This window comes from Aythya fuligula, chromosome 15 (genome assembly GCF_009819795.1).
Source record: "Aythya fuligula isolate bAytFul2 chromosome 15, bAytFul2.pri, whole genome shotgun sequence".
Taxonomy (NCBI): domain Eukaryota; kingdom Metazoa; phylum Chordata; class Aves; order Anseriformes; family Anatidae; genus Aythya; species Aythya fuligula.
The window spans coordinates 11,144,995-11,166,219 of NC_045573.1; the positions used below are offsets into that span (position 1 = coordinate 11,144,995).

Genomic DNA, 21,225 nt, shown 5'->3' on the forward strand with positions numbered 1-21,225 from the left:
GCAGCTACCCATCCTCCCCCCCCCCAGCCCTCCCGCAGCCGCCCCGCCCGGTGCCGGTGCGGCCCCGCCGGCAGCCGCGGGGATGCGGCCGGTTCCTCGGGACGCTCCCGGCCCCGGCGGCCGCCCCCGGCCCCGCTCGGCCACGGGGGGCGCCCCCCGAACGCCCTCGGCACCGCCCCGGGGGCGGCGGGGAAACGGGGTCGGGGTCGGGGCCGGGGTCGCCGCCGCGCCCCGGGATGCCCCGGCCGGGCACCGGGCTCGGACCGCGGCAGCCGCCAGGGGGAGCGCGGCGGGGGCGGGCGGGGGCCGGGCGGGGGCGGTGCCGGGGCCGGGACCGGGGCGGTGCCGGGGCTGGGCCGGGGACCGGGAGCGGGGAAGCCGCGGCCCCGAGCGGAGCGGAGCGCACCCGCGATGACCGTCGGTGGTCCCCGCGGCGGGCATCCCCGCCTGCAGATGCCGTGCCTCAGCAAGGTGAGCCGGCACCGCCCGGCACCGGCACCGCGGGGAACGGCCGTCGGGGCTCCGAGGGGACCGGGCACCGGCACCGGTCCCGCGGGACAGCGGGGAGCTGCCCCGGCCGCGCTGCTGGCAGCGCCGGAGGCACCGGGCAGCGCCCCACGCGGGGACACTTCACGGGTGGGCACCCGAGCTCCGTGCCTGGCCCCCGGCCCCGGGAGTGCCGCAGCCCCGGCAGGGCTCGCTCCCCAAAAACGGGGCTCCCCGGTGACCTGGTGACACCCGGCGGCAGCGCTCCCCGCGCCTCGGCCGGCTGCAGGGTGTCCCACGTGCGGAGGGGTGCCAAGGTGCCTCCCGGCTGCCTGCCCTGCACCGGGCTGTCGGGCTGTCCCCGGACCCTCTGCCACCAGCCGCAGGGCTGAGCGTGGCCGATGCTTGCTGGGCAGATGGAGCGGATGATCGTCAGCATGCAGGACCCGGACATGGGCATCAAGATGAGGAACCAGCGCTTGCTCATCACCGTCATCCCCCATGCCATGACAGGTGAGGTTGAGCTGGGGCTCCTTGCGAGGCCGCGCATGGCAGGGAGTCAAGCGATGCTGCCCGCCTGTGCCCAGCTCTGCGGTGTGCTGTGCCCAGCACCCAGCCCTCTGGCACCCCAGCCCCAAGCCACTCACCTCCCCACGTTCGTGTGCTCTCAGAAATGCAGCTGGGATCAATTATGCATTGGCAGAGCAGGGCGGGCGCTCGCCCGGGGCGGGCAGCTTGGCACGTCCTTGGCAGGGCACCCATCACCCTGTTCGCCCCTTTGGCACCCGCTGCATGGGGGGCCCTGTCACACCCTGCTAACGGCCCCCAGGGAACGACATCGTGGAGTGGCTCATCCAGAAGTACGGCATCTCGGAGGAGGGTGAGTGTCGGTGCCGCAGGGCAGCCGGGGCTGCTGAGCCGCTCGGCAGCCCCCACTCCCGCTCCCCCAGAGTCGCTGCACCTCGGCAACCTCATTGTGAAGCACGGCTACATCTACCCCCTCAAAGACCCCCGCAGCCTCACGCTGCGGGCGGATGAGTCACCCTACCGCTTCCAGGTACGTGCCCTTCTGCGGGCAGAGCGGGCGCTGCAGCGGCCTCGGTGCCGCAGCTCAGCCTGGCCCCTCTCTGCCGCCCCAGACCCCGTATTTCTGGACCAGCACCAAGTGGCCGGCCACCGAGCTGGACTATGGTAGGTGCCGACCTGCTGCAGCCACTGCCACCACGGGCTGCGGCCCCTTCCCGGCCCCGCTGAGGTGGCTGCACTCCCTTCGCAGCCATTTACCTGGCGAAGAAGAACATCCGCAAGCAGGGTGACCTGATCGAGCACGAGAAGGTGAGAGGTGCCCTCCTGCCCAATCCGTGGCAGGGTTCATGTGTGTGATGAGCTGGGGGGGGCTCAGCTCATCCAGGAGGGGCCAATGCTCGCCGCTGCACCCGGTGCAGTGGTCCCCATGCTGCGGGCCCCAGGGCCAGGGGAGGGCAGGGCACAGGTGTGATGCCGTGGCCACCTGGCCGCTGCTCCCCAGGACAACTACAACCTCCTGCACAAGAGGATCAACCACACGTGGGACTTTGTGGTCATGCAGGCGCGGGAGCAGCTCCGGTGAGTGCAGGGCGCTCACAGCACCGGGATGGGGACAGGGATGGGGATGGGCAGAAGCTGGTGCCGCTGCTGCCCAGGGGAAGCAGCGGGGACGGGGCACAGGCACTGCCTTTGCCACGGACAGGGCGGCCAAGCAGCGGCGGAAGGGCGACCGCATCGTCATCGACTGCCAGGAGCAGGCGTACTGGCTCGTCAACCGGCCCCCGGTGAGGCCCTGGGCACTGGCACCAAGCACAGCCCTGGGTGCAGGGGCTGGGGGGTGGTGGTGTTGGGGGGGGTCCCTCACAGTGAGGGGGTCCCTCCAACCCTGGCACTTTGCTCTCGTTGCAGCCGGGAGCCCCCAGCGTGCTGGAGCAGGGCCCTGAGCGCAGGAATTGCCACACCAGCCGCGTGCAGCTGGTAGGTGCGGGCTGGAGCTGCCCTGGGGGGTCACGGCTGTCCCAGCCCAGGCTGTGCACACGTTGCTTTTTTTTGGGGGGTGAACCCCAGCTCTGCTAACATCTGTGTGTCCAGCTGTCCCCACTGCCCTTGCTAAGCTGGGGGAGGGGCTGTGTTTGCCCGTGCACCCTCTGCCATCTGTGCCCTCTGCTAATCCCCCCCAGGGCTGCCCTGCTGCCTGTGCCCCCAGCACCCACCTGGCAGCCCCCAGCCCCAACCCCAAGCTGTCTGGGGCCGGCCAGGCCCTTCCCTCGTGTGGTGGCCCCACTAACGCAGCCCCAGCACCCCCCATCTGCCCGGCTGGTCCTTACTAACCTCCAGGTTTTCTCTTCTCTTCTCCACGTGCCATGTCGTCTGCCCACGTAAGTGTCACTAACCCACGCGTTGCACTGGGGCGGGGGGCAGGATGCCTGGGTCATTCCAGGGCTGTGCTGGGCAATTTGGGGAGGGGGACATCGATGTGGGGAGGGCTGGAGGCTGTGTGGGGCTGGGGATGCACATAGGGGTGCTTCCCCTGGGTGGTGCTGGACAGGGTTGGAGGGCATGAGGTCCTGGCCCCCCTCCCAGGCCCTCACCCGGCTCCGTGCGTCTCTTGCAGGCCAAGAACATGGACTACTACAAGCGGGAGGTGAGCGGGGCGAGGAGGTGGGAGAAGGGGTGGGAGAGGGGGTGCAGGGCCTTGACGTGCCCCGTGGGCCGGCCCCAGATCGAGTACTGCAGGAAGGCCATGGCCAGGACCCGGGTGAAGTCGTCCATCTGCCTCGAGGGGTGAGCGGCAGCTGCCGTGGTGGTGGCAGAGCCGAGGACACCGCGGAGCCCGAGCACGTGTCCTGGCCCCGAGCCGGCCCTGCAGCATCCCCCGAGGCGGCCGGGAGCAGGGCAGGCAGGTAGCGGGGCTGGGGACACGGCGGCCCTGGCCACCTCCAGCCCCCACTCCCGGCAGGTACATCAAGTTCAACGAGCAGTACGTGCCCCACGACCCCATCATGTCCGGCTGCCTGCCCAGCAACCCCTGGATCACCGACGACACCACGTACTGGGCCATGAACGCCCCCACGTAAGCACCCATGGGTCCCATCCCCACCCTCCTCGCCCTGACACCGACCCCGGGACGGGGCGCAGGGAGGGGATGTGGCTGCGCATGCAGCCCCCCCACCCCTCACCCGCTGCCCCGGTGTCGCCGGCAGGGTGCTGACCCCCACGAAGCTGCGGGTGGAGCGCTGGGGCTTCGACTTCAGTGAGCTCCTCACCGACCCGCTGGGCCGCGCACAGCTCCTCGAGTTCCTCAAGAAGGAGTTCAGTGGTCAGTGGGCCCATCCGGACCCCCCCCAGGACCTGCTGCCCACATCACACCAGCTGCTCCCCGCTCAGGGGGGTTTAATCCTGCTGTGGGACCAGCTGGAATGGCCTGGGGAGGGTGGTGTCTGGTGCCATGTCCCCCTCCCCAACACCCTGTCCCCCTCCCCAGCTGAGAACCTGAGCTTCTGGGAGGCGTGCGAGGAGCTGCGCTACGGGGAGCAGTCCCGCATCGCCGAGATCGTGGATTCCATCTACCAGTGAGCACTGGAGGGGCAGCAGGGGACAGCTGTGGGGACCAGGCCATGGCAGTGCCACGTCCGAGCGTGGGGGCCGGCCCTGGGGTGGGCATTCATCACCGGGTGCAACCCCCAGGCAGTTCCTGGCTCCCGGGGCCACGCGCTGGGTGAACATCGACAGCAAGACCATGGAGCGGACGCTGGAGGGCATCAAGACGCCCCACCGCTACGTGATGGACGACGCCCAGATGCACATCTACATGCTGATGAAGAAGGTGGGCGAGGGCTGGGCAGGGCTGGGATGGTGCTGGGGGGCCGGGGCCTGATGGCTCTGCTCCCTGCAGGACTCCTACCCGCGCTTCCTCAAGTCGGAGCTCTACAGGAACCTCCTGGCCGAGGCCGTCATCCCCCCGGAGACCAAGAAGCGGTGAGGCAGGGACCAGGCTCTGTAGGGCGCTGGGGGCGGCCCCGTAGCGCTCACCCTGTCTCTGCCCCCAGGGTGTTCCCCTTCATGCGCAAGCAGCGGCACTCCAGCCCCAGCCCGGCCCTGCTCCTGCCCGCTGGTGACGCCGAGGACAAGATCAAAGGCCCCACGGCTGTGCCCGAGGAGGAGAGCTAGGAGACCACGCATGGTCCCAGCCCACGGCGGGAGTGGAGGGGCCCCCAGCCTCTGCCCCGTCACAGGACCCTGCCTGCAGTAGCACTGAAGGAGAGAAGCCATACGCCCCACGGCCAGCCTGGCCACACTGTGCCCCCTGCTCACCACCCCCAGCCCCATCCTCCTCCCAAAGGAGCCCCCCCTGGGGCTCAACACAACACGTGCAGAAAATAAAGGACCCCGTGGGGAAAGCGCTGCGGTGAGCGTCACGGTCGGGGAGGGGTGACCAGGGGGGCTGCAGCGGGGAAGGGGGGGTCCACAAGGGGGTGGCTGCCCCTCGCCCAGCTAGATGTGCCCCCAGTGGGCTGGCAGCAGTGGGGAGCAGCCCCCCAGGCACGCACAGATGCCCCCATCCCACCCCAGTGGCTCCCACATGCAGCCCCCACCCCCAGGCATGGCTGAGCTGGCACATAGGGCGCTGGGCCCCCCTGCAGCCCCCTGTGTATGGGTGGGCAGTGCAGGGAGGCCCAAATGAACGGCCTTGGAGCCAGGCCAGGGGTGCAGCAAGATGCTGCCGGGCAGCAAACGGGGGCTGTAAAGGCCCCACGGCTGGCGGCTGAGCTGCTCTCCCTGCCCTCAGCCCGTTAATCCAAGCAGAGGCTGAGGATCTCACGCAGGATTATTCTCTTTCCCGGAGCTGAGCCCCAGCTGTGGGGGATTAATACTGGCCATTATATAAACAGGAGGGGGGCTCACGGCCCCTGGCGCTCAGCCTCGGTGCCAAGTCCAGCCCGCACGCACTCGGGGCCCACACAGCGGGGCTGGGTGGGGATGTCCCCAGCCCACCAAGGGCCACGCGGTGCCAGCCCGTGTTGCAGCCAACGAGAGACCCTGCAGATACTTGGGATCACGGCATCCCTTCCTGCCGTAGAGCTCAGGAGCCCCAGAACAGAGGGGCTGGCTGTAGCTCAGCTCAGTGCTGGGGCGTAGAGAGCAGCCCTGGGGCGAGGTGCTGGGGAAGCTGCAGGAGCTTCGGTGCCAGGATGGAGCTTGGGACCTCGGCGCTGGCAGCCACAGGGCAGCGACAGATGGTCCCACGCTCCAGGAGACACCGCGTGCCACGCGGCTCCCTTTGGCTTGATCCAAATCCAAGCCCTGGAGTGAGATTTTCATGCTGATGGACTGCAGCAGGAATCTGGGGTGTAAAACCAGGTCACCGAGCCCCAGGCAGGGGGAAGGGATGTGCTGGCCCAGCCCTGTTATCTAACTCCAGCCTCCCGCAGGTCAGGCACCCGAGGGGCTGTGCAGCCCGCTGCCCACACAGCAATGCCCCTCGAGAGGGGCTCACTGCAGCGGCAGACAGAGACAAGTTTGCACAAATCCCTCCACAGAGCAGCCGTAGGGGCCAAGCACCCTTTTTTCTAGCAGCGTGGTGCCCGGCCTCTTCCAGAAGGGACACTGAGCTGCTTCCCGTTACCTTCACTATCGCTGAACGCTCCTGGCCCAGCACCAGCTCAGCTGGCAGGTCTGTCACATTCCAGTTGCTTCCTGGGGTTTGAGCCTTGTCCAGGGCGAGCCTGACCACCGTAACGAAGGGGAGAGGTGGGCACCTACCGCCAAAGAGCCAAAGACAAGCTGCAAGCGTCACCAGGACACTTGGGTCCCTTCCAAAAAGTTTTTTTCTGCCCTTGGGAAGCCACACAAAGGGCTGCCAAAATTCTGAATTCTTGTATAACTTCAGCTGTTTGTTAGCAGCCACAAAAAAAGCATGGCACCATTTACAAACAATGCAAAAGAGGATTTATTGAAACCATTACAGTTAGACCAAGTCCTATACAGCACAATTTGCAATAAGTTAAAGAACCAATCCAAACAGTCGTAGTGTTAAAAAACACACTAATGCATAACACAGTGATATAATGCCATCATCACCCATCTGAGTTATTGAATCAAGGCACAAAGTCATTCATTAAATACTGCAAAAAACAATTACACACGGAAAGAAGCTGCAAAAAGGACTTGTTTTGTTAAGAAGGTGCTGGTTTGGCACTGATGCGTTTAGTTGAGCTGCCACAGGGAATTCTGGATCTCCAAAGTATTTGGAAACATGAACGGACAACTTAAAGCCAGAAAAGCCCCCCAAGAGCTGAAAACCCAGCACTATTGAAGGAGAACATTCAGTGTGCCTACCACGAAGGTCAGGCCTGCGCAGGGAGCTGAGGAGGAAGGGAGCCAGCGTGGTTACGGTGAGAATAAAGCCTGGGCGTGCTCGCTGCCCCGGGAACCTCAGCGGGATGCAATCTGTGCTGACCACACAGATCCAGGCCACCGGGCACCCATCCTGCACAGCTCTGACTGGCAGAGGGTGCAAGCACACCCGATCAGCAGCTACGGGGCCGCGGGGCAGCAGCGGGTGGGTGTGTGGCCGGACTATGGGTGCCACAGCTCATTTTGCTGCAAGGCTGGGAGAGCTGCAGCCGCACGCACAGTTCTGCGTGACCCCAGCTGCCCGTGCCCGGAGCTGCCCTGCAGCATGGGAAATGTCAGTGGCTGCCCCGAGAGAACTGATTCCTGGACCTACACAAGCTCTCAAGTTCTGTCTCAAGTTGCTCGCCCTGCAGTATTGCCTGCAGGTGCCCCAAGCTGAGACTGCATGAGGGAGGAAGGCCCTGGCTAACCCCCCTCCAGCACCACAAAAGCTGGGAGGTTTTTTAGGATGCAAACTCCACCGTGTTCAGCTGTGTTTTCTGTCCACCTCCCTCTCACCAGCCAAAGGGACGCCCAGCAGCGTGCAAACAGCAGCTGTCTCAGTGCAGCTGGTGTGGGGACAGCAGCTTTCAGGACCCAGCAGCCTATGCAAACTGGTTTCCAGGCTTCTTGCACATTGTTCCTACAGCCTGCACCGGTGCCCACCAGGAACAGGGCAGAGCAGACACAGCACACTAAAGACATCTCCAAGAGAGACATCACTTTCACACAGCAGCCCATCCCAGCCAGCAAGACCCACTCTCTCGGGCCGCCAGGCTGCACCTTCAGAGAAAACAACACCTGGAGATCCTCCCCCAGCACCACTTCAATCCGAGGGGCAGGGAGGCAGCACAGAGCTCTCCTTGGAGCGGTGCTGCACATACAGCCTGTGTTTTTGCGTAGTGGCTTACATCTGTCTTGCAGCTTGCCCACCCCCTGGCAGAGGGGACAGAACTTGGAAAAGACTCCTCAGTAGCTGCAAGACCAAATTAGTATTTTCAGGACAGCTGGCATTGCCACTGGAGTACAGAGAGCTCCCAGGAGCAGCAGGCCAAGCTCCCAGGAAAGGCTAAAGTGCAATTCTACTCTAGTAAGTGTCCTAGATACCCTGGCACCTCGAAACCAAGAGGAGAGGTGGCGTCCACACCTGAAGGGACCAGCAAGCCTCATGTTATTGTATCACCTACAATCACAAGGGGGCTGGGATGTGGACATATGGGTCAGGTGGGAGACCAGCTCCCTGTCAGTGTCACCAGTGCTGTACAGCCTGGCAGGAAAGGAAGCAGCACAGAAGACACAGGTAGGCTTGTGACTGCTGGGTGGGGTACACGGGGCTATTCTCAGGTGAAAAGGTCATTTTCTAAGAATGAAACTTTAATCTGTGCCCTGCTGGCACAGGTAGGACCTAGCCAAGTCATCAGCCATAGCTGGGGTCTAGCACTACACACCCATTATTGAAGGGGGACCCAAATTCAGGAGAGGACGATTGCAAATGGCTCTGCAGTCAAGCACCTCTTCTGCAGCCAGGAGAGCTGACTCAGAAAGGAAATCTAACACCACACACCAAAGCTCCACTTCTCATGCAAGCACCCAGGAAATAATCAGCTCAGGCATCCCCACAAGCATGTTTTCCTCCAGATAGAGGCTGAGTCAGCACAGTTCTGCGGGCGCAGAAGGACCAAGTGGAAAGCCCTCACCCCTGAGCTCACGACACCTCAGTGGCAGCCAAGCACTGAAGTCCCATCAGCTCTGACAGTGGATGCGCCGGCAGCTGCTCCCACAGCCTGGGCATACCCAGGCACTGGGGGAGCTTCCCTGCCAGCCACACTTTGGTTTGCAGATCGAGAAAGACAGCTTCCCATTGGAATCCGTGATCGGGGTTTGCTAAGTGCAGTGCTGCAGAGGAGAGGGGCCAGAGCAGCCTCTCCTGCTCTCCCAGCGAACTCACACTCGGCTGTGGAATCGCATCCTGTAGAGGCGGTCCCGGATGTACTGCTCACTGTCCACAGCCACCTGGCTCAGCCAGATCACCTTGCTCTCCGAGACATCCTCCTTCAGCTTGCGCTTCATCAGAGATACCAACCCCGGCTCCTCGCTGGGTTGAGGCCCCGTCAACAGCACATAGCAGGCATGACGGCTCCGCTCAAACAGCGCGGCTGTAACACAGAGCAGAGGGAACAGCCCGGCCTCAGGTCTCCATTCAGGCCGTCCACAAGCTCACCACCACACCCCCAGGCAGCCCAGGAGGTACCAGGAGTCGGTGTCCTCCTGCAGCTCCCTGCTGGAGGGCTGCAAGGCCAGGACTTACCATTGAACGCAATGATCTGGTCTGTGTTATTGCGGAGCTCCAACAGGACGTTAGTGTAGGAAGGATGGAACAGATACAGCTTCTGCTGAGGAGCTGTGGATCCCTGTAACCAACAGGACTCTATCAGAACACTCACATACATTATCCCAGAGACCAGGCTCAGCTATTACTTCATGCCCGACAGAGTACATCCAGCCAAATACTTGTCTACGTCTAGGCAATTCATCCTGTTTGATGCCACCATCACAAGGGATAGGATTTTACTCACTGCTTGGTGCCCTCCTCCCCAGCCCAACCTTCCTGCACAGAGCAGGCCTGTCTGCTATGTGCAGGAGACAGATTTTGCCCTCGGGCTAGTAGACTTAGCAAGGAGAGCACAGAAAACTCAGCTGGCATTCAGACACCCTCCAACACAAAGCGACACTGACACTGCCAGCCGCTGCTCCATAGCCAAGCTGTGTATCAGGGCTGCTGCACCCTGCCTTGGAGACGGAGAGGATGCTCACGTGGCCACAGATCACAGTCTGCAGTACTGCTGCAAAAGGTGCAGACCAAACAGCAGCAGTCTCAGGGGTACCAAGCCAGCAGCCTCTCAACTCACCTGCAGTACCACACCAAGGCAAGGCTCTGGGCAATCCAGTTACTTTGCTCATACAGCCACTAAGTTCCTTTTCTCTATGTAGCCAGGCTGAGGATGACAAAAGCTGCTGGTGCCACCACCAGCTGCGAGTAGGGACAATGCTACGGCCATGGTAAGGACCTACTACAGACCAGACCACAGGCAGAGGTCTGCATACTGCAAGCAGACAGGGCTGGTCAGAGACACGTGGATACCCCACACCCTGTGCAGAATGCTGCAGTGTTCGTAGGACCTACAGATTTGAATGTCAACGCTGGGTAAAGGGGGTGGCTCCACACAATTTTGACCCAAAGTTTAGAAAACAGCAGCCATGCAGCAGCACTACCCACCGTTTCATTTCCTGCAACCTTGTATTCACCCCAGATGAGGAAGGTGGACCGGTGATCAGCAGTAGAAAGTGTGGCTAGCCCTGGGCTCTCTGCTCTCGAGTTCAGCTTCAGGTCCCACTGGACTGCTCCAGATCCACCCTCAACAATCATAACCTAGCAGGAAAGAAAGAAAACGAACTCGGATCAAAGAGCTCTATGAGCCACGAGGAAGAGGCCAAGTCAGCTGTCTCTACCTCATACTGTCTATGGGAGCAAGTATCTGACACATAGGAAGATGAGGAAACACTTGAAGCTGAGCTTCCACTTGATCACAGAGCTGTGAGACCTTGGGTGGACCATGTAAGAGTAAAGTCTCAACTTTTTCAAGCTATTTCACGGAGTTCAAAGTTCTGTCATCAAAGTCACTTGCTGAGAAGAGAAAGTGCCTGGGCTGGCTTCAGCAGCTTCTTAAAAGAGATTCTTTTCTAGCTAAAAGCCTTCTAAAATCAGCTGGAGGCAGCACATTGTACCAGCTGCCCTCAGCTCAATGCCTGCTTGAGCTGAGACATGCAGAGAAAAGGGAAGTTAAAAGGAAGAGCTTTCAAACCTTCTTCCTGTTGGGCCCGATCTCACTCTCAAGGACAACACCAAGAACATCAGGTTTGTAGTAACCAAGCCGTGGCTCACTGAGAAAGGAAAAGAATGGACAGATCACAATACAACCTGACGGCTTGTGCATGCCCTGGTCTTTCAGAGCAGCCTCCCAGCAACTCCCTTGTATGAGACTCAGCTGCTACAACACTGCAGGCTTTTATATTTCAAATGAAAAAATAGCATCTGCCAGGACCGCTGCTGCTGGAAACCTGAAAATGCTACACACGATCTGTGCAGGCAGCATTACCTCATAACATGGGACACATTGAGGGTCCACAAAATCTGAAGATTCTGTGGATTGATCAGCGTAGCCATCTCCGAGTTCACAACCAGGACGTTGTCCCGTGATGCCCCGGGAATTTTTACCAGGTAATGAATGTCTCCAGAGCTAAACAAGAACAGAGAATTGATTATGCTTTCTAGATAGGGGATTTTTTTTCCCCCTGCATAATAAAAAGTCAGAGGCTCATCCTAACAGGCAGGGAAGACCAGCAGGGCTGGGAGGTGAAGCACCAGGCTCTGCATTTGCCACCCACTGAATTAGTTGTCTGAGGTGCTCCACTTGCATGCAAATACAAAATCACAATCTGCTTTCCCTCCTTAACTGCGAAACCCTGACAAAACTATCAATGCCAGCTCTCTCCCCAAGGTTTGGATGTGCTCTTAGGCCAAATTGCATAGCCAGGAAAGAACAACGGCAGAGCAATCCATCCTGTCAGGAACATCAGTGCCCTCCAAACCACCGGCAACCAAGACGTGACACCATGCCTGGGAAGGAAGAAGCGGTGTGTGGTTGGGTCAATGTTCCTCTCCCACAGAGGATCTTGCTCAAGGCTGGGAAGCAAATTTTCCATCCCAGTTGCTGCACTGTAGAGCTCTTTCAGGGAATATGCATAGACAGAGTTGGCTGTGCAAAAAAAAGCAAAAATGAGGGAGGTAAGTTATCCTGCACTTGCTCTGAACTCCACAGATTTCCAGATAATGTCTGAAATTAATCTGGCAGATGAATGATGAACTGTATTTTTAGCAATATTTTGAGACTCAAGCCTGCCTTTTTGAATGCTTTTAGCATCGTATCTGTTCATAATCCAAGCGTTTCACAATAATCACTTGCTATTTAAATGGCTGCTTAAAACTTACATTCTTAACATTTTTTCAAATACGATTACTACAGTATGTACCAAACCTTAGTTTCAGCAAGGTCCCACCTTCTTTTGGCCTCAAATAGCTTCTTCACCAGGTGGAACCATGACATAGCTTTTGAGAATGTAAAACACTTTCCAACAACTGTTTAGTAACACTTATTTCACAGTTACAATCATTCTTTCCGACTGAAGTCCTGAACAGGACTGTACCTGTATAGAAAAGGAAGTAGGAGGAAGAGCCTATGTTCAGACTGATATAATGAGCCTTCCCACCCATGCTGTGACTTTCAGTGGAGCCGATCTCGTTGCCATTTCTTCCCGAATGGATGAAGGTCTTAATCTACACAGCAACAGGATTAAAAAAAAAGAAAAAAAAAGTTAAAATTGCTTCTCTCCAATTCAAGCGTTCTCATGTAGTGGCTTCACGTAGTACCTGACATCACCTGCAGGAAGCACTGTGCTGGCAGAGCAGTTAGCACAGCTTTTTCTCTCCTTGCAGGCTTGACAAGGCCCAGGGAACACAGCTCTGCTAAATATAAATTCTTGCAGTGCCCTAGCCTACCCCTCCTAAAGCTGACATTGAGTCCATAGGGATAAAAAAGATGCCGGGATTCTTTATGCTCTTAGTGCAGGTACCAGAGCAACAGAATCCACTCAAAATATTTCATCCAAGAGAATAAAGGATAAAGGCAGGATCGAATTCAAATGACTGGGCAAGAGGCACGGTCTGGGGGGAACACAGCACGCTAGGACTGAGAAGCAGCATCCAGCAGAGACGCCGAGTCAGAGAAGAACAGAGACCTTCCTTCCTCCTCCTTGAGCGGGGCAAACAGGGAAACAAAACAAAATCTGCTGCTCTTGACGTGAAACTGGAGAGCCTGGTAGGCAAATAGGGGATAGAGCTTGCTGGGGAGAATGAAGCAGGCAGCTGAGGGGGGAGTGCAACGCATCCACCAGCTGATCCCAGCCTCCCGCACCGGGAGGAGACGCACACCAGCGCTTGATGAACTGCTGCACCTTTACCCGCAAGCACGGGTGCAGCAGCTGCCCCAGGGACAGAAACTGCCAGTGGCAGTCATGTAGCCAGTGAGAACACACAGCACCTTACACACTGCATTGCCTAACGCCTTCCGTGAGGTGCTACAGGCGATGTATCCTGAAAAATGGCTTGTTTTCCAGGACGTGTCTGTGCTGAAGCTTGCAGCAGGTAGGGGTCACTAAGACTCACAAAAAAATGGCATCTAAACCCCCTGCTACACAAGCACACAGAACCTTCCCCGCAGACTGCTCAAAGCCCTGCCATTTCAGGAAACTGCAGCATAACGTCATGTTCAGCTGCAGCCCTTGTTAGCAACAAAGCTAATTTACTGAAGTTCTGAATCTCCCTTCCAAAGGGACTGCCTTTTTCCAGCTCCAGAGCTCCACTCAAGCTTCCCACCATTTCTGCGATTTCTCAAAACACAATGTACTTTTACTGGAGTTGACAGAGTACTTGCCAAGTCCAGAGGGAGGGAGGGGTTTCATACCAAGATAGCTAGAGAGGTTACATGGAAAACAAATCATATGGCAGTTTAGCAGAACAGAGACTACATTCAACCATTCCTTGACTGGCTAAGATTAAGAAAACAACAAAACCAAAAAAGACTTGAGATAACTGGAATAGCAAAAGCAGCAAGGAAAGAAAACAGAAGAGAAATGTAGGAGTCAGAGAGGATAGAATTTCTGATGACTCTGGCACCAACAATGCCTCAGACAGCAAAACCCAATCTGCTTATAGAGTGCTCTGGTATGAGGAGACAGGGCTCCCACTCCTCCCCTCAGACTTGGAGGGAACCATAACTTCTGCATGGCTTAAACAGGACTGATTGCGCATACAGATGATGAGCATCACTCAGTCATGGATACAGATGGATTATGATACAAATATTTTTAGCTACATGACTTTTCCCCTCTAAGAAATGGGAAAATGCAATACTGGAACAGGCATAAGGCAATTAGAACTATTTCGCTAAATTAACCTGTCAGAATTAACCAGCACAGGGACACCTGGAAGAGAACCGTGCAAAGCAAGACCATAAGCACAGACTCATAAGGTACCAGAGAGACCACTGGCTGTACAAAAGCTCTGGCTGTCAGATGTACTTTGATCTAAGAGCCAAACCTGTCAGGGTTTGTTCACTTCCACTTCTCCGAGCATTGTCCCAGAAAACTGCAACCTCATCTTGCCTAGGCACGCTCCTCCACATACAGCCTAAGAAGATGCAGTGAGCAGCACAGACTGAAAAGGGAGAGGGGTTCCTGGCTGTTCTTTTGCTTTGTTTTGTTTTTGTTTTTGTTTTTTGTTTTGAAGCCATAAAACGCTTGCATGGATTTGAGAGTACATCTCTGCAGGGTGGGAAAAAACCTTCCCCAAACTCACAGATATCAGAGGCCTCTGGGCACTTCCTCTTAGGCTACAAGACTGAAATAAATAGCATTCCTGCCATGCCCTGTGGCCTGGTCACAGGGTTTTTCGTAGCTTTAGAGTGACATACCTTATCTCCTGTAGCAACAAAGATTATCAGGTCCTGAACTCCATCACTATCCACATCTGGAATCACTGACAAGGGAGTCAGCACAGTATAATTAGCTCCAAAGTCATTTGACTGTCTCCACTGAACACGCCCTAGAAGACAGAGTCATTGGGAAATGTTCACTAAAATGCACTTTACATTGAGAGGCTTTAAAACACCATTGCTCCTCCTTGCAGCAAGCAACCATTTACAGCCCATCAGCACCACAAGGCAACCGCATTTATACTCATCATGGGGTATTTTTGCATTTCTGCATTTCCAATGAGTGCCTGTATCCACGATTTCAGCTCATAGTGGAAAGTAACTCCAGCTGCCTGCACAAAGGCAGGCTAATGTCCTAGGCACAAGTCAATCAGCAAGGCACAAAGAACAGCTGGCTTTTTTGTGTGTTACCTTAACAAGCTTTCCGGTACGTTCATGCTGTGGAGAACCCTTTCTTTTTAGCAAGCCAAAATCTTGTTGTTCTGTATTTAAATTTGTGCAGGCATTTTAAAATCATAAAGAGGCTGAATTCTGATCACAGCATTACAGCTACTCCCGACAACACATTTTCCTGCAACTTGACTCCTGCAAAACTTTCAGGCCAGCATGACCCCTCACAACTCAGTTTACATCCCTCTTCTCTCCAGCATTTGAAGAAGGCCCACAGCACTTCAGACAATTTTGTCTCATTTGCTCGTAAATGTAGGTGTCAGAGCTTTGGCTTTACTCAGATACACTCTGCTGCTGGCGACTTTCCAGACACCACTGGGGGAATTTGCAGCACAATTTGCTGAGAGAGGAGACTGGTGTTTGTTTTTTTCTTTTTAAGGAAGACTTAAGTGTCTAACTAGGTGCTCAGAGGGGAAATGCTTACCCTCCCCTTTAAACAGTATCCTATACAGCCACCAGCAGTTCAGGAATGCAAAGTAATCATGTTCTTTGTCATGAAGGCAGTTGTACTGGAAGACGAGGAATTACTACCCTACTGTCTGCAATAATTTAAGGCAGGCTGTATTGCCGGTGTGATTCCGTCAAAGCTTTTACTGAAACACTGAAAAAAAGGTACTTGGATTTGTTACTATGACAACAGATATGAAACAGAAGAATGCCCCTAGGAAATAATGTGAAGGCAAAGAATTTTACCCCTGAAAACAACAAGCAGACAAATTATGAAGAGAACTTAAGTTTTAAAAGACTATATCCTGGCTTCAGGGTAGTCCAAAGCTGCAACAGTAAAATCAGGCTGCTGAAATCCATATTACAATGCATAATGCTTTATTATTTGCGGGCTAGATGGGGAGAATGATTTTGGAGGAAGGTCTCTTACTCTCTGGAAAAAAAGAAGTCTGATTTAAGAAACACATACAGGTAACTGAGACAGCTTTAACACAAAGAAGTTAAGAACCTTTCATGCTCTAACACAATTCCCAAAGGGCATGAACTGTGAATCCAGTCCCACCTTGCTCTATTAACAGGAGATCTGACTATTCTGGCAGCCATCTGGAGTGCTACAATACTTCCTCAGTGTCCAAGATCATTGCAAAAGCACGGCAACATAAACCAAGACAGAAATTAGACAAGAAATCCAATATGGGTGAAGGGTTTTGTTCTGTTTTGGGTCTGGAAGGAATAATAAAACTAGGGCTTCAAAATGTCAGTGACTGAGTTCAGCTCTCACTCCAAGGAACCAAACTCCCTGCTGCCCCCGAGTGTAACAGTCTGCAGCTCACAGGCTACCGGAGCCAAAGGCAGGTGTCTTGTACTGAGCAGTGCTAAAACTCTTTAATGTCACTGCCCACATGTTTACTAAACACCTCTAAGTTCCTGGCCCTCAACATGTAGTGGATGTGCAGAACTATTCCCTGCTGTTTTTTTGTTTGTTTGTTTTGCTTTTGTTTTGTTTTCTGAACCTTCTGCTGGATAAAAGAACCACTGAGCAAAGAACTGTGACATGAAAGAGCCATTCCCTGTTCTTTTACATGTCGCTCGTAATTTTATAGACAGCTTTCTGCCTGTCACACATTGGCTGAAGACTTCTGGTTTATTTCGTGCTTTCTTGCATGGAAGAAATTTCAGACATCTGATCATAGCGGCCCCCTTTCTGCCACATCCCTTTGGAGACCAGTGAGAACCAGAACCGCTCACAGGGTTCACAGTGCAAGCTACCAGAGGACAAGGTAAAGACAGAAGTGTTCATCACATGCTCTTCCTCTGAATGCTGCTTCTGGCCATGGCAGAGACAATACCCAGCTACACAGACCTCTGCTTTGACCTGAAAAAGCTAATCTTAAGCTCCTGTGTCCCAGCTGGCTTGTTTATCTTCACATGAAGGAATGTTAAATGTCCCACACAAACAGACGCATGCGATACATGTGCTTTCCTTCTTGTTTGCTCAGGTCACTTATTCTGGCAATGAAGAAAGCAAAATTTGATACAACTTGGATTGACAGAAAAGCATTAATTTTGTCGGCATCTTCAGATCAAACATCCTACAGGCAGAGACTAAAGGTAGAGGTCCCTGGAATCTCATCAATCCTCCATGATGATGAATCATTAACAGCTAAATATTAATCTGGCTACTGCTATTAGTACAACATGATGAAAGTCAGACTTTGACACTTTAAATAGGTTTAACCCGATATTTTATTCTGATCTGCCCTCCTAACCCACAGTGAAAGTCTAGGAAACCCCTTTTAACCTACATAAAGCCACAGCAAAAATGTACCAAATATGTCAACCGCTGGGTTATTCAGCTTTCTGTCGGAATCAATTTTTCATCTGTTGCTTTTAATTTACCTGTGGAATGTTTTCCTACCACATTGTTCTTGTGACTTGTGGCTTAGCCTGGTTGTTTCTCTACGTGCTTGTGCTATTTCTTTGTGGTTGCCTTCAGTTAAATGGCTTTGGCTCAGCTGTCACCTATCTACATTTTGACCTAAAAGCAACTACTTCATTAATGTCTATAAATATCCTGTGCTAAAGCCTGTTGACGAACGAAATGGTGCTAAGATATCTCCTTTGGTACAGAATCTTTCCAGCTGTGTGTGCGTTGTTCATTCCAGCTACAGTGGAAATTAAAAGCTGTTAATCTTTTCCTCAGATCCCTTTTTCCATTGCTATCTCTCTCTCCCTGTTTTTGGAAAACAGGGTGTAAGGGATGCACTACTGGATACAGAGGGGAGGATCCTTGGCATGTTTCCAAGAGAGAACATGCATTGTCTATAACCTTTGAAACAGTGACCCCCCAAATGGAAATGTATTTCAATCTTCCTCAGAGAGGAAGGTTCAAGGCGTAACAGATGATCACTGCCCTGTTCCTAGAGAAGCACAGGCACTCTTTACCCTCACCCTTCCCCCTTCAGACAAGGCAGTGAAGAACCCCCCATCTATAGGTGCAGAAATGAAGAAGGCTTTTCAGAGAAATCAGGCAAACACCTAGACTACTGAAACAGACCACTGAGTGCTTCTACATACTCCCCTTGGTGATTTTAGATCTTAAATCCCTGAAACTCCCACGCTTCTTGCCACTGCAGGAACTCCTAGCGCTCACACAAAGGACTGAGAAATATCAGGGGTTCATGCCCAGCTCCCGGGAGCAAAAAGTAACATTCACAGCTAGTGACTGCTTCTCCTGTTTCAAAAGTTGTTGAAAAGTTGTTCTTGTAATACAGCAGCTGGCACAAAACACCACAGCAGAGCCCAGTCTCTGGAACAGACAGGCTGAGAGAACAGGCAGTTCTCAAAGGCCCAGCCAATGGCTCTGGCAAGGTTTTCAAGATGATAAATGCCCTGCACATCATCCACGTATTGTCTTGTCATGTCATGCTGCTGTTCCCCGTTCCCAAGGTCTGACAGCCACCAGGTGAGGGATGCCAGCACCGTCCCCTGTGCCCAGCACTGTCCCCCTTGCCACTCACCTGACCGGCTGAGCGCGGTGAGCGACGCCGGCTTCCCCACGACGAGGCAACCCGGTTCCGAAGCCTCCCCGAGCTGCCCGATGCCGCACTGCATCCACTCGACCTCCTTGGCAGCCGGCTTCTCCCACAGCACTTTGCCGTTTTTGCCAGACACAGCAGCAAGAAAGGCACATGGAGAAGGGAGACCTGAAGAGAAGAGGCATCAGAGGGACTCCTGCCCGTGTCTACTTCCACTGCCCTGCACCTCCTGGGTGCTGCGCCTTGCCCCGTTCCCTATCCCTTCCCAGATAACCCCATTTTCTCTCCCAAGCCCTTATCTTCATTTCTCTTCTAACAGAAGCACACACTGCTTCCAACTTCACGACACGGAGGAGAATCAATACGATGGGCACTACTCCAACACCAGCACCCCCCTCAGGACAGCTGCCACAGCAGCCTCACTACTTATAACAAAAAGAGAAGGAGCAGCCCTTACTACAAGGCCTTTTGTTTCAGAATCAGCTACCTTCATCCCAACAAGTACGGTTGGAGTTGCTGCTGCCATTGCTAGCTCTGAAAGCGAAGATGACATCTTGCACTTTGTCCTTGTCCACATCTTCTATGGCAAGAAACTGGTAAGCCACTGTAAAAGAGATCACAAGCCAGGCACTAGTGAGGATTGCCTCAACCAACAGCACAGCTAGCTGGAGGAAAACACAAATTCCTAGAGTCCTACTCACTGCTTCCATCTCTGACAGCAAAACATTAGGACAAACTGGCTTTTGTATTAAAAAAAAGGCATCTACATGAGTACTAAGGACTGGAAGTTAGTGCCAAAGGAATTTTTTTCCATCCCTCAGAGGATTTGTCTCTTTTTATAGCCAGGCATCCAGAATTTGAACTATGTTTAACAAAGAACAACTCTGGTCTTGGTGTGGGGTTGCTATTCCCAAAATAAAAAAAGACAAACAAACAAATCATGAAACCCAGCCCCAGCTATATCATCTTACTCACTCTCAGCTAAAAGCACCCTTCTTTAGCTCAAAGTAGCAGAATTTTAGATTTAGGCATTAAAGCACAAAGTCCAGTCCCTGTTGGTGAACACTACTTCTGTGCTTATGGCATAAACAGCATACAGCCACCACACACAAGGTTAAAGAAAAGCACTGACAGAAGCAAACACCCAGTCACCAAGGCGCAGTACAAAGGTTAAAGAGCTAATTGAAACAATTATAAATTTGTGCAGTTAATAAAAAAGCAAGGTGCAATTATTCTACTCCCCTTCCTGTTAGCCATGGAGAAAAATTAGAAAGTCACACTGACAGGGAAAAGATGCTTAATGGTCCCCAAACCTAAGCACAACTTCAAGGGAACACTCCACAAACCCAACTGCAACAAAGATTTATTCCTAGATACCCTTCCCTATTTCTTTTATTCCAAACGAGAGCAGTCTGCTGCCTTGTTAGTGCTTCAGAGCAGCATTTAATTTTTCAATTAGATCCTGTAAGCACCTCCTGGAAGGCCACTCCAATTATGACGGGCCTTTGCTTATCCAGGTCAGGTATTCACAGTTCTCGCTCCCGAGGGGAGCACCCCTGCAGGCCCAGCTCCAGATTGTGCTGAGGCAGAGAGCCACAGTTCAAATCCACAACATGCAAGGGAACAGAACCATTGCTAAGTACTTACTCTGCTACAGTAAGCTCACCTGCATTTTCATAGTATTGGAACCATGTTCTTTCCGAAATAGGCCTCTCTGGGCAAGGAATGATAAACGAGAAAGCAAACACAATTATCAGACACAGAAATAATGAGATGAAGAAGGCAGCAGTGCGCCACCGGGACAGCCGAGACAGTTGTGATGACTGCTTGATGATAATTCTTCTCTCAGCAAAGTTTTCATGGTTCTCTTGAGCTTTTACATCCTCTGTCTTCAGAGGGTGGATCTCAGCTTCTGAGTCTTTGTTATCCATCGCAGCTCACTCATTCAGACACCCTTCTCCCCTTTCACCTGCAGGGGGAGAACAGAAAGAGCAGTTAAAATACATTTTGGAATATAGAATAAAATGACAAAATATTCTCTTGCTACCTGATATTCACACTGGGAACATTTAACAGGAGGTGGCAAGTCAGCGCGCTGTCACACAGCTGGATAAAGCACCTCTGGTACCGGAGGTCTCCTACCCAGAGCAACGGGGAGAGGCAGCAGGACCCCAAAATAGCAGTGTTCAGTCTCCAGAGTAGGAAATCAGCGCTGCCAGACCCAGAGCAAGGACAAAAGCGGTGATGGCTTCTGTGCTGAGGACTGGCTGCCTCGTGAAAAACACGCCAAAAGCTCCTTTTGCTGAAAAGACTTCTCACCACCTCCCGCGTATTTCAGTCTGACTCCTGGCTGGATAGGTGAAAGGAAACACTCGTGACCTTTATTTCCCAACATAAAGATGTTCCCTGGTGTAATGAGCACATGAGCTTCCCGGGGAGAGAAACAAACTCCAACGTATTCTGCGTAGGAGCAAAACAAAGCTATTCAGCACCAGCCCTGATGAGAAGCCACTTGCTAAGTGTTGCAACCCAGCCCTACAGCAGGCAAGAGAACAATTACTTTCCTCTCTGGAGGATAACAAAAGCACAAATTCAGACTAGAATTGGGCAAATTGGATTTCATCGGAATGGAAGAGGAGCTAACAGCTGCTATTTTCATTTCTCCTGCTATAAATCATAATCTATAATTAATGAAACTGCACTTGGGGAAGACAGGTTCCCCTTGCCACAAATAATCAAACCACTTTTCCTCAGCTTGACTGAAAAGCTCT

The 21,225-nt window shown here is 54.0% G+C and overlaps 2 protein-coding genes across 4 annotated transcripts; one reads left to right on the forward strand and one right to left on the reverse strand.

Annotated features, from left to right (window-relative positions):
- The first annotated feature begins 360 nt into the window (after positions 1-360).
- RGS11 (regulator of G protein signaling 11) lies at positions 361-4,913 on the forward strand. 2 transcript variants are annotated; one of them, XM_032197949.1, is made up of 17 exons: positions 361-471; positions 903-999; positions 1,316-1,366; positions 1,437-1,543; positions 1,626-1,677; positions 1,763-1,821; positions 2,015-2,091; positions 2,216-2,297; positions 2,422-2,490; positions 3,128-3,157; positions 3,236-3,297; positions 3,473-3,586; positions 3,717-3,832; positions 3,998-4,085; positions 4,201-4,339; positions 4,409-4,491; positions 4,563-4,913. In XM_032197949.1, exons 1-17 carry the CDS (start codon positions 412-414, stop codon positions 4,681-4,683), a joined length of 1,407 nt encoding a protein of 468 aa, XP_032053840.1. In that variant the 5' UTR covers positions 361-411; the 3' UTR covers positions 4,684-4,913. The 2 variants fall into 2 exon arrangements, with proteins under 2 accessions (XP_032053840.1, XP_032053841.1); XM_032197950.1 differs by having other exon boundaries at positions 3,134-3,157.
- A 1,526-nt stretch (positions 4,914-6,439) lies between these two features.
- On the reverse strand, positions 6,440-20,927 carry FAM234A (family with sequence similarity 234 member A). 2 transcript variants are annotated; one of them, XM_032197527.1, is made up of 12 exons: positions 20,774-20,927; positions 20,121-20,423; positions 18,942-19,058; positions 18,437-18,622; positions 14,499-14,629; positions 12,175-12,304; positions 11,588-11,726; positions 11,067-11,207; positions 10,773-10,851; positions 10,187-10,339; positions 9,218-9,320; positions 6,440-9,065 (listed from the first exon to the last, which is right to left on the reverse strand). In XM_032197527.1, the coding sequence occupies exons 2-12, from the start codon at positions 20,383-20,385 to the stop codon at positions 8,854-8,856; spliced, it is 1,656 nt and encodes a 551-aa protein (XP_032053418.1). In that variant the 5' UTR covers positions 20,386-20,423; positions 20,774-20,927; the 3' UTR covers positions 6,440-8,853. The 2 variants fall into 2 exon arrangements, with proteins under 2 accessions (XP_032053418.1, XP_032053417.1); XM_032197526.1 differs by having other exon boundaries at positions 20,502-20,927.
- Between the last annotated feature and the right edge of the window lie 298 nt (positions 20,928-21,225).